At 42.4% G+C, this 12,359-nt stretch overlaps 1 protein-coding gene across 4 annotated transcripts in view; it reads right to left on the minus strand.

Moving 5' to 3' along the window:
* Nucleotides 1–12,359, minus strand: part of ccdc180 (coiled-coil domain containing 180) — a 55,502-nt gene that overhangs the window by 8,629 nt on the left and 34,514 nt on the right. For 3 of the 4 annotated variants that reach the window (XM_077714571.1, XM_077714573.1, XM_077714570.1), the window contains 11 exons: nucleotides 11,000–11,180; nucleotides 10,779–10,925; nucleotides 9,757–9,901; nucleotides 6,696–6,812; nucleotides 6,547–6,624; nucleotides 4,197–4,414; nucleotides 1,900–1,940; nucleotides 1,770–1,830; nucleotides 1,636–1,701; nucleotides 1,504–1,570; nucleotides 1,311–1,446 (listed from right to left, as the gene is read on the minus strand). In XM_077714571.1, coding sequence (XP_077570697.1) covers nucleotides 1,311–1,446; nucleotides 1,504–1,570; nucleotides 1,636–1,701; nucleotides 1,770–1,830; nucleotides 1,900–1,940; nucleotides 4,197–4,414; nucleotides 6,547–6,624; nucleotides 6,696–6,812; nucleotides 9,757–9,901; nucleotides 10,779–10,925; nucleotides 11,000–11,180 — 1,257 coding nt within the window. The remainder of the gene's footprint in view (nucleotides 1–1,310; nucleotides 1,447–1,503; nucleotides 1,571–1,635; nucleotides 1,702–1,769; nucleotides 1,831–1,899; nucleotides 1,941–4,196; nucleotides 4,415–6,546; nucleotides 6,625–6,695; nucleotides 6,813–9,756; nucleotides 9,902–10,778; nucleotides 10,926–10,999; nucleotides 11,181–12,359) is intronic. The other variant, XM_077714572.1, reaches the window with a different exon arrangement.

Genomic DNA, 12,359 nt, shown 5'->3' on the forward strand with positions numbered 1-12,359 from the left:
ATGCTTTTCATTGACTATAGCTCAGCCTTCAACAGTATAATACCGGACATTCTGGCTGACAAAATCTCCCACCTTGGACTATCCTCTTCCATCTCCTGCTGGATTAAGAACATCTTAACCAACCGTCCACAAACTGTTAGACTTGGTTCCCACCTCCCTTCCTCCATTACACTGAGCACTGGCTCCCCTCAAGGCTGTGTACTGAGTCCTCTTCTATACTCCCTGTACACATAGGATAGGGGGGGGGGGGATTCGGCCTACAGACACGAGGTCAACAAACTGTCTTCGTGGTGTTTGGTAAACAATAAGACTAAACACCACGAAAACTAAAGAAATAATCCTGGGCTTTTGCAAACGCAGCACAGATCTGGCCCCACCCCTCATAAATGGAGTATGCGTAGACAGGGTCCAGTCCTTCAAATTACTGGGGGTCCACGTCACGGACAAGCTCTCCTGGTCTACCAACACCACGGCTATGGTGTGTCGCCCAGATACGATTCAATTTCCTGAGGGTATTCAGGAGGAACAACTTGGACAAGCTTCTGGTAACCTTCTATAGAGCCACTGTGGAGAGCATCCTGGCATACTGCATTATAGTGTGGTACGCTGGAGGCACTGCAGCAGACAGAAAAGCCATGCAGAGTGATCAACACCGCCCAGAAGATCATCAGCTGCTCTCTGCCCTCACTGGAAGACATTGCTGGCCCTCGCTATTTGAACAGTTGTTAGGGATCCATACCACCCTGGTCACAACATGTTCCAGCTGCTGCCCTCTGGCAGATGCTACAGGTCTGACAAAGCATGGACAAATAGACTTAGTGACAGTTTTTCCCCCACAGCCATCACGACTCTGAACTTGCGTTAGCACGACACACAATCCCCTCTATGCAATTACAATGTAGAATGTGCAATATTTTAGAATTTACCTGCCAGGATGTGACTTTTTATTTTTTTTATATTACTTATTCATTTTTTATTTTTTTACTGGGAAAATGCACTTTGTGGAGTAGCACCAACAATTTTGTTATACACAGTGGTGTATGATGACAATAAAGGCTTTTGATTTGATTTTGATTTGATTTGGGCTGAGATGATCAGCCACCTATTTCAGTTTACTTCTTTTCAATAAATTAGTTTTTCAAATGGCTTTTCGTCAGACTCTTTTCCATGCTTATGTATATTGTTTCTTTACCTCATTTAGATCAAATGTGCTAAGGGTAATTCCAGCTATTTTTCAACTGATTTTAAGATTTTGATCAAGACTGATCTACTGTATGATGAAAACCGACAATTCCTCAGTGGGAGGCAACCTTCTCTGCTGGCGCTGAGCAGCGTCCTGGCATGCTCATGATGTCCCAGAAGACTTTTTTGCGTGCGCTCCACCCATAGATCCAGACTGGCGGGAAGTCGGTGAAATCCCCCGCAACGCTGACTTTGGTAGAAGTCCTGAGGGGCAAGACAGATGCCAGGTCAAGTGAATGAGACAGGTGTGTCCAAACTTACCTTAGCGGCGAGCAGAAGCGTCTGATGAGTCCTCTTCAGTGTGGCGTTGACGATGGAGATGTAACAACTTTTCACACGTAAACAGGAAGTGAGGTGAATGATCATGTGATAGCTAAATTAACATTAACTTACTCTGGATTGGGATCGGCTTCGGATTTAGCGCCAAAGATCTGAAACCTTTTGTCAGTCCGGAACGACCTGATTGAGACAATTTACATTATTGACCACGTTTGAACGCACGAACGTCCGATCGGTCAGAGCTGTACCTCGCTACGCCTGCCGATTCACTGCGTCGTGGTGAATGCTGTCGCTGAGTTGAGCTTCGACCTACATGAGCATGAAAACACCCACACAGTTAACACAAACATATACCGTTCTTTCAGAATGGCAGCTCACCTGGGACGCTATAGACGGCAGGCTCGGTCCCTTCACAGAACCTGGTGACAATATGGAGAGGTCAGAGTGGCGGATGCATACTTATACATACTAAATACATATTGTTAAAAATAATAGCAGTCCTCAAAGTGCTGAACAGGATTAATCACCAGTTTTCAGTATTTTTTTTCCATCCAACAAGTTACCATTCGGTTCAGTAGGCTCTCAGAAAACTAACGAGACTCAGAATTCCTGGAATACACACGAGCAGTGTGAGCTGCAACATACGGGAGTCGTGCAATACTAGACATGGCCAAGGTAAGAAAGGCTGAAAAACAACTACCACATAGCACGACACACCAGCTTAAACGTCAGGGCTGGGCCAGGAAACATCTCAGGAATGATTTTTCTCACGTTTTATGAACTGATGAAATAAGAGTGAGTCTTGATGGACCAGAAGTATGGGCCTGTGGGTAGATTGATAAAGGGCAGAGATCCAGTCCCAAGGGGAAGGTGGGGTACTGGTATCGGTATCATCAAAAAAATAGCTTGTGGGGCCTTTTTGGGTTCAGGATGGAGTCAAGCTCAACTCCCAGTTCTACTGCCAGTTTCTGGAAGATACCTTCTTCAAGCAGTGGTACAGGGAGAAGTCTGTATCCCTCATGCAGGACAAAGCTCCATCACACCCATCAGAGTATTCCACAGCATGGCTGTCAAGAAAGGGCATAAAACCAGACAAACTAATGACGGCCTCCTTGTTCAGCTGATCTGAACCCCATAGAGAACTCGATCCCCCCTCATCAAATGTGAGATTCAGAAGGAGAGAAAAATGTACACCTGTCTGAACAGTGTCTGGAAGGCTATGGTTGATGCTGCACAAAATTTGCTTGTGAAGAGATTAAAACACTGACAGCATCGGCGCTGTTGAGCAAGGGTGGCCAACTCTGGTCCTCGAGAGCCCCTATCCAGGCTGTTTTCCATATCTCTCTCCTCTACCACACCTGAATCAAATGATCGACTCATCAGAAAAATGTCCAGAAGCTTGATACCGATCCAGATTATTTGATCCTGGTGTGTTGGTGGAGGGAGATCTGAAAAAGTGCCTGGATAGAGACTCTCGAGGCACGGACTTGGCCACCCCTGCTGTTGAGTGTCCTCGCAAAGAAAGATGGCTATATTGGTCACTGATGTGTGTTTGAATGTCAGAAATGAATATTTGTGAATGTTGAGCTGTTATATTGATACCTCGATGACAATAAATAATTCAAATGGGTATATATTTGTTTTTTGTTAAGTTGCCTAACAATTTTGCACAGTAATATTCACCTGCACACTTATCATACTAAAATAGCTAAAACTATAAAAGCCTCACTCAACTGCCAAATATATTTAGCTTTCAGCTATTGATTATAGTAATTTGGGTTAATTAAGAACATAGGTAGTGTTCAATAATATAATTAATCCTCAAAAATACAGCAGGCCTAATAAGTCTGCACTCTGTAGTGTCAGACCATTTTTTGCATACTAGGGATGCCTGTATCTGTTTGTTGTGTCCAGTACCTTTCTACCTAAAGATCTTATTATCACCTTAACAACACTTATGGCTTATATTCACACTTCAATTAAGTTAGCAACTTGTCTCTAAAACAAGACTGTAGACGTTTCGTGCGAAGGTAGTAAGATACTGGTTACAACAAGCCAAATCCAGCAGAAAGACCATAATAAATCTGGTTGACCAATAAGGATGCACCAAAAAACACCATTGTCTGTTGTAAACGAATCGGTCAGAAAACACTAATCTCTCCAATATCGCGGGTAATGTAGACTAGACATGGCCGCGATAATAAAAAAATGCGAAGTACTATCACCCCTATTATTACTACCATGTTTTTGCGGCTATACAAAACTACAACAACACAAGCACAATTCTCATGAAGTGTATTTACCAAATACAGTGGTACCTCGACATACAAGTGTCCCGAGATACGAGTAAAATTTCGAGCAAATATTTATCCGACAGAAGAAAGGTATCGAAACTGAAAACAAAATTAGAATTAAGTTTAGTGTAAGTTTAGATTAAATCTATTTTTGAGTGTGTCTGCATCGTAAGGCAAGTTCATCTAAATTTGTTTATGTTATTTCATCAGCGGGTTGCCGTGCAAAAAGTTTTCAAAAGACTGTTGGCTTTTGAATAATTTAGCGTAATGTCTTTAGTTTTTTTTCATGTTTTTGTTTGCGGCTTCCAAGCTTCATTTGATTTTTTTCCCAGAAATGTCATTGCACAAAAATGAAAGAAATCTTGATTTGTACATGTGCACCTGTTGAGCGACTTGACCACGCTCACAATGGGGTCTTCCATGATGTTGCCCCCTGAACGGCAAGGTTGTAGTAGGGCAGGGGGCGGAGCTGACCACACCTGCTTCCTGGATTTGGATACGGTGGGCTGAGCCACACTTTCTTCATCTAGATAGTGCCTCCGCCTCCTTAGGTCCTCGCTGATGGCTGACAACAAGCTGAACACCTGCTCTGCGCATACCTATAAAGATAGGTCACATTGATGTTTAGATTTTTTACACATTCATTTTGCACCATTCCCTTGTCACATCTTGTTTGGCAACGTAAAACAACAGGAGTGACTGCATATGCTCCTAAATGGGTGGACCAGAAATGACCTGAAATGCTTTATATTGAACAGAAAGTGACCAATAAATGTGTTTAATTCACCAGCTACTATTAACAGCGTGAGACATCCAAAACAATAGGACGCATTCCCCTGTGTGTGTCACTTCTTGTTTAGTGACAAAAAATTAACAGAAGGTGATCTAGAAATCCTTCGAATTAATAAGTCACCTTAAACAGAGATTATTTGTTTAATTTTCAGTCACTTCCTATTTATTTTGGGGCATTCCTGGGTCCCAGGGTGATTTTTGCATGTACGTACTGATGTGTACTTGTGGGGTTTGTACTCTTAATAGATGTTTGTGTATATTTGTACTACATGTTGTCTACTTGCATGTAGTAGTAATACAAGTTCATGTACTCATCCTATAAGCGCGTGTCCTTGTGCTAAAAGTATCTGCATATTATTGGGTCACTTCTAGTTAATTTTGGGGCATTTTAGCTCACTTTATTATGATTTCGCATAGATTGCTTGTATTCAGAGAGAAAAAAACGCCAATGCATGCAACAATTTTTTTTCTTCCAAGATGGCGACGGATGTGAATGCAGCGTCAAAGGGCTCTCCCTACTTGAGCACTATTTCATGTGTTTTGTGTTGTCGCAGGTTGTTCATCAAAACCGGGCGTTAACGTCAAGTATAACTGTTTAGACGATGGGTGCTCACTTTTTCATCATGTGAGTTACATATAAAATTACCAACTAAAAAATGCAAAACATTTATTTATAAATACATTTAGGATTGTTTATATATACACAAGGCGGCCTGTTGGCTTGAGTGTTTAGAACGTCGGCCTCATAGCTCTGGGGTCCTGGGTTAAAAGCCTGGTCGGTCTACCTGTGTGGAGTTTGCATTAAGATCCTGCTGACCTATGCTATTTCATTATGGCAACCATGCTGCACAGGGTGATCAACACAGCCCAAAAGATCATCAACTGTAAAAGTGTTCACGTGTCGTGCATTTTGCCACTTTGATGACGTTTGTCTTGTACATTTTAGAAACATTATTAAAAGTCGTCAAAGGCAATTGTCTTTAGATCGATTATTTTAACAAGCACTGCCAAAAGGGAACTTACATCCAAACAGATAAGAAGCAGTGGCGACAAATAAAATGGATTAAAAAAACTAGATACCAAAGAAATAGAAAATGTTAATGAAAAAGATTAAAAGTTCAATTTTATGTTTATTAGGTGTGGTCATGAGTTTGTGTACTCTCTTCCTCTGCTGCCTAACGTTAGCTTCGTGACATGCTTTTTTTAAATTTTGATGTTTCAATGGCTTATTGAATAATTTTATGATAATTTTCTCTTATTTTTTGTGTTTCTCACAGCTTCCCTACCAAATTGGGATCAATTTTAAAGGGTTCAGTTGGTAGGTTTGTGAGGACCGTGGAACGGATTTACATCTAAAGTACTACTGTACTTACTGAATTTTGAAAAAAGTCCTGCAACCTACAGTGGTACCTCGACATACGAGTGCCAGGACATACGGGCAATTTGAGATACGAGTAAAATTTTGAGCAAATATTTATCTTGAGATAGGAGCAGACAGTGGACGTGAGAGGCTGCTCTTAAGAACATCATGGGCACTGTCTCTCTCCCCGCAACTTCCTCGTGTAATGTCGTTGCATTTTTTCATTTTTTCTTCTTCCCATTAGTCAGTGCAAATGACCTATATACTACTTCTTGTTGGCAAGTGGTCGTGCGTTAGCCTATTGTGAGGACATTAGTGAGAATCATTTTGAGAATATTTTGAAGGGAATACAAAAGCAAACAACACTCTGTAGGTTGCAGAAAGTCAAGGTAGAGGCGGGGCAAATAGAGCCAACCCGGCCAGGAGAAGAAAGGTATCATAATTTAAAACAAAATTAGAATTACGTTTAGTGTAAAGGTAGATTAAACTTATTTTTGAGTGTGTCTGCATCATAATCCAAGTTCATTTAAATTTGTTTATGTTATGTTACGAGCGCATTGCCGTGCAATTTTTGTCAACCTCTGCTTCATCCAGCGTTTTCCGCAGTTGCTCTACGCGAGCGCTGATGACCGCCTCCTGCTGTTTGCTGCTGGCTGCCTAAAAGCATGCGTGGTCTGAGTAAAAGCCAGGAATGGAAGAGACGGCCTCGGCGGAGTGGCACTGCAAACCTCGGCTTTGACTTCCACTTGTGTGCTACTAAGGATCCTCTCGATTTTCTCAATGAACTTGACTTCAGCCTGCAGCACACACAGTTTCTCCTCCAGACGACCGGACGCCGCCTTCACCTGTCCAAAAATGAGTAAGAACACAGGTATTTATCATCAGACAGGGTTAGGGGAATTTCCTGTTCAATTTCATTTCATTTGCATATGCATGCTATAAAGTTAGAATTTGACTTGAGATCGGGCCAAGAATGGTCTAATTATTTTTTTAATTTGTAGTGTTTACTGTGTTTTATTTTACACGGTATTGTTTGTATTGTTTTATTGTCATGAAATCAAGTTTGTACCTTATTCTACCTGAGAGAATTAAAGAATTTGCTATTGGAAGATGCCGGTCTTGCTGTTAATTCAGCACACATAAAATACCATCTTCTACACTTATTTATTTTGATATATTTTCTGGTAATTTGACTCATTTTTATAATTTTCGTTTAACTGTCATTGACGGCACTAAATGCCCAATCTGTTAATAAAACTGATAGGTTATAACCCTAAGGTCAGGAGCGGCTCGTTTGCATCTCCTGGCTTGCCGTCAAGTCCGAGCAGCTGTAAACAATCCTTGATTACTTCCTGATATGGATATTTAAGTGCGACGGACGTGGTAGTAATTGTCGGATCAGCTGCTAATGTCCATGCGTAACTTTCTTCGTGATACGCCGTGTCAAGATATTATTCCCTATAGTCATTAAAAGCTACCATCATGAGAACAGCCCGTCTCGTTCTATCCTGCGTCCCCGCGAATGGGTCTAACTTCCCCGGTCGCGCTGCGACGACGCGGCGCGACCGTAGCACCTAACACGAACCTGCCTCAGAAGTCCATTACTTTAACATGGCTCCCTGATTTTTTGCAATGTATGTTGTTCAATATACAGTGGTGTCTCTACATGTTTAATATTATAGTTACGGAAAGCCTCGATCGAGAATCCTTTGTTCCAAGACATGAAAACAATCCAAGTTACAAAACATCAAATAAAGAAATCCCTTGAAACGTATATAAATTTGTGTGTGTTGGTTATATGTACTTTTATTCCAATTGCCGTGGTGTTGGTTATAGGTGCTGTTATAGGATCAAATTTAAATGAACATTATAGATGTAATATACATCAATATAATATTTCCTGACTTTCACCTTTTTAAATCAATAATTGCAATTTTTAGTCCAATTTTAATTTTAATCAGTTTTGTGTTTAGTTCAAAAATAATTTTGTGAAATCTAAAAATAAATACATATAAATATTCTCAGTTTTTCACCTTGAACATAATTTAAAGAATATTTTGTTTCCTAGGGCGGCCCGGCGGCTTAACTAGCACGTCGACCTCACAGCTCTGTGGTCCTGACTTCAAATCCACGTCGGTCCATCTGTGTTGATTTTGCATGTTCTCCCCAGGCCTGCGTAACTTTTCTCCGGGTACTCTGGTTTCCTCGTAAAGACATGCTTGGTAGGCTGATTGGACACCCTAAATTGGCCCTAAGTTTGGCGCGAATGGTTGTCCTTCTGCTTGTCCCCTGCGATCGGCTGGCCACCGATACCGGGTGTCCCCCACCTTTGGCCCTAAATCGGCTGGGATAGGTTCCAACATTCCCTGTGACCCTAGTGAGGATAAAGCTGTGGTGAAAATATATGTATTTTGTTACCTTTTAAAAGGAAATACAAATGTTTGAGACGTTTTCCCTTACTAAGAAAAATCAAATAAACATTGTTTTTGATCTCTAAAAAATGTATATTTAGGGCTTTTGATTCAGTCCGTTCAATCTGATTAAAAAAAAATCTAAATATTTTATCTAAAATGGTTCGGCCCACATGAAATCTTGTTGACATTAATTGACCCGCAAACCAACCCGAGTTTGACACCATTAGATTGCTGGAACCGAGGTTAGCGTGATGTTGGCGGATGTCAGAGGTGGCCAAGCGGCGTAGTGGCCGTGAGCAACAGGAGAGCAATGCGCCAGCCCAACTCGAAAATGGGGACGTCTAGGCGGACTCGAGTGGTGCCGGTCGGAGAGCGGCTACCAGCGGAGTATGAGTACAACTGTGCAACCAATCTTTCATCTTTTTCCAGAACCAGAACTCGAGTGGTGCCAGTCGGAGAGCGGCCACTAGCGGAGTATGAGTACAACTGTGCGACCAATCTTTCATCTTTCTCCATGGTGGAGCAGCTCTGCAATGAGTTTCAGACCTGTGTGCCTTCCGTCGTTACAGAGTTGGTTCTTGAGTTTGGGTCCATAACATAAATTGAAGTTGTTAAGTAGTGTATTTACATGCGTGTGTACGTATGTGTCAGGATTCTATTTCATATTATTATATATCTGCTTGCAACAAAGTAAAAACTTTGCTTCTGTTAACCTTGTTCAGTCTAAAAAAGGAGAAGCCAAAACTCCATGGATTGCTATAGCAGACGAAACAAAGAAGAGCCAGAACGCCTTGCTGTGTGTGCTGGGAATCTGGTTTGGGGAACTGCACCTGCGTCCATCACGGACACTCTACAAAGCTTCCAGACTTTCATCTGTTTTGACTTTTGACTATTGAAATTATCACTTGTGTTTCCACCCCTCCCTTAAGAGTTTAGACGTACAATGTAATCAGGGCCCTCGAATATAATAAAACAACAGAAAATATGTGCAAGGTCAGGACGGAGTTGGGAAACTTAGCGGTCGTTCTCCTTGCAAGTGAAATTTCCAGAATACATTTTCCTCATTATTTATTTTACTCGTATTTGGTAACATCAAAGGGCGAACCTGACAGGATGTTAACTCAGCAGCCCCTCACAATTCCATTCTTTGCATTTCTTGTTTATTTTATTATTAGCATAATGGTTTTCCTATTTTTTGCATACTTATTTCATACAAATTTATTATACTTATTTTAAAAGGGTTTCAGGGAAGTATTCAAGATTCTGGAACAAATGATGCTCATTTAATGTAAATATATCGACTTACGAAATATCCAAGTTTACAACTCCACTTCCGGAACGAAGAACAAATGATTTCTATACGAGTGTGTTCCACCTGTTGTAGGGTCTTGGTCTGCAGGTTGTGCAGGTCATTGTAGACACGCTCTTCGGTCATGCTGATGCGTTTGCTTTCCTCCTTCAGACGCCTCTGAAAGACTTTGACCTCATGTCGCGTGTAGTCGCCTCCTTCACTAAACAACCTGAGCAAAGCCAAACAAATGGGAGATGAGATCGTAAGTTTTGAACGATAGGGTGTGAAATTAATCACTGCCATCCATGTTTGAATTTCTATCAAATTTCTTGTTACTTCAATCACAATGACTGAATTTTTGTAACGGGAATTTTTTAGCGTTATTAGTTTTGCTACTCATTTTTTGCAGCAATTCTTTTAGTGACTACATTTTAAGCAACATCATTTTCGTGAGATAATATTTTGTGCATCAACTTTTGCAACTGAATGTTTACAACTATATATTTTGCAATAGAATTGTTGCAATATAATATTTTTTCTATAGAATTTTTGCAATTAATTCATTGCAGCTGAATTTTTGCAAGGTGGGGCAACGCAACGGAGTGGTTAGTGTCAGTTCTGTCCTGTGAGGATACACTGAACAGCTTCCCGCTGAGTCCATAGTTGGTGGTATCGTAGAGTAACGTTAAGTGTGGCATCGAGCGTGGAACGTGGTTGGACCCAAATGCAGGGAAGCAGGCAATGGAGCCAATCCCAGCTGACTTCGGGCCTGAATTGGTGGCCATCAAATTGTAGCGCACAAGACAGACAACCATTCACATTCACACTTATAACTAGGGGTAATTTTGAGTGTCCAATTAGCCTACTATCCATAAGTACCCCGAGGAAATCCACACAGGCCCGGGGAGAACATGCAAACTCCACACAGGTGGAGCTCACTTACAAACCAGAAAAACACTTAAAACCTGACCACAGAACTGTGAGGCTGACACACTAACCACTCAGCCGGCTGGCCACACCACTATAATTTTGCGACAGATTTTTAATGCTGAAAAAAAGAATTCAGCGTTAGAAACTCCAACTTAGTTTTACTTCCACTGGCTGACCTGAAGGACTTGAGGAGTTGCTCAGTCCGGTTTCGGAGCCCGTCCATCTGAAGCTGAAGTGTCAACCGAAAGGAGGAATGGGAGCGCTGGGTGTGTTTGATGTGCTCGTCCAGACGGTCCTGCAGAGTGGCGCTCAATGCCTCCAGACTGACACCAGAGCACAGGAAGGGTTAGGGTTAGAGAAGGCCGTGTGGATAGGCTGCCGCACGCGGTTTCCTTACCGTCGGCTGCCATCTGTTTTGAGGACGCTGTCGTCCATACTAGCCAGTGTGGCCGTTAGCCGTCGGTTTTTGTCGTCAGTGGACAACTGCAGCTCCCGCAGTGACACCGCGCAGGACTTCAGCATGTTCGACACTTCACGGCAGTGAGCTTCCACGCGCTGCTTGTGCATCTGTAACTCACCTAAGGTCATTGACAAATGGGACCAGATTTGGGGAGGCTTATTATTAGTGTTGTACCAAGTAATTCATCCCTTTTTCTTCTGAAATGCTTATCCTTACAAGGGTCATCAGCGGTGCTTGAGCCTATCCCAGCCAACAATGGAATTGGTGGCCAGGCAATCACAGAGCACAAGGAGATGGAAAACCATTCACACTCATACCGAGGCGCAATTTAGAGTCTTCGACTTCAGAACTGTGAGGCCGACACACTTCATTAGGTCACTGGGCCGGGAGTTGTACCAATTCCAAAAAGGAAAAAATATAGACCAAGGGTCTCTATTTAATAAATGACTAAATGGGCGGCTCGGTGGGGCGAGTGGTTAGTGCGTCTGCTTCACAGCTCTGGGGTCCTGGGTTCAAATCCAGGTCACATCCACCTGTGCGGAGTTTGAATTTTCTCCCCGAGCCTGCATGGGTTTCCTTCGGGTACTCCAGTTTCCTCCCACATTCCCAAAACATGCATGGTAGGCAGATTGGACACACTACATTGCCCCTAGGTATGGGTGTGAGTGTGCATGGTTGTCCGTCTCCTTGTGCCCTGCGATTGGTTGGCCACCGGTTAAGGGTGTCTGCCTACTCTGGCCCGGAATCTGCTGGGATAGGCTCAAGCACCCCCCGCGACCCTAATGAGGATGAAGCGGTTCAGAAATTGAGATGAGATGAAAAATTACTGAATCGCCCCTTTAATGCAGTGCTTCTCTATTAGTGGGGCGCGCCCCCCCAGGGGGGCGCGCCCCACTAATAGTGCGATACCTGGGGGGGCGCGTGTAACCCTGGGGAACAGGATTTTATTTGGCCGTACTAGTAAAAAAGTGTAATTGCGCATCCACAACAGTAGCTGGCAGTGGCGCTCTCATTGTTACTTCTGTCATGTTTGTGAGAGTGCAACATTTCACGTGTTGTACCTATAACACTTTTATAAAATGATTTTATTTATAGTCACGGTGGGATAGTTTTCTTCTTGCTAGGGGGGGCCTAACAGAAAATAATTGAGAAGCACTGCTTTAATGTAAAGTTATTGCTATTATGACTTGATTCTACATTGCTTAACTCATTGTCTGCCCTTGATTATGCTAGACATCTATTCCATTTCAAGGATTGGCATCAAATGAACAAGTATTAATTCGCTATGAGCCTTCCG

This window comes from Stigmatopora nigra, chromosome 4, assembly GCF_051989575.1.
Source record: "Stigmatopora nigra isolate UIUO_SnigA chromosome 4, RoL_Snig_1.1, whole genome shotgun sequence".
NCBI classification, from domain to species: Eukaryota; Metazoa; Chordata; class Actinopteri; order Syngnathiformes; family Syngnathidae; genus Stigmatopora; species Stigmatopora nigra.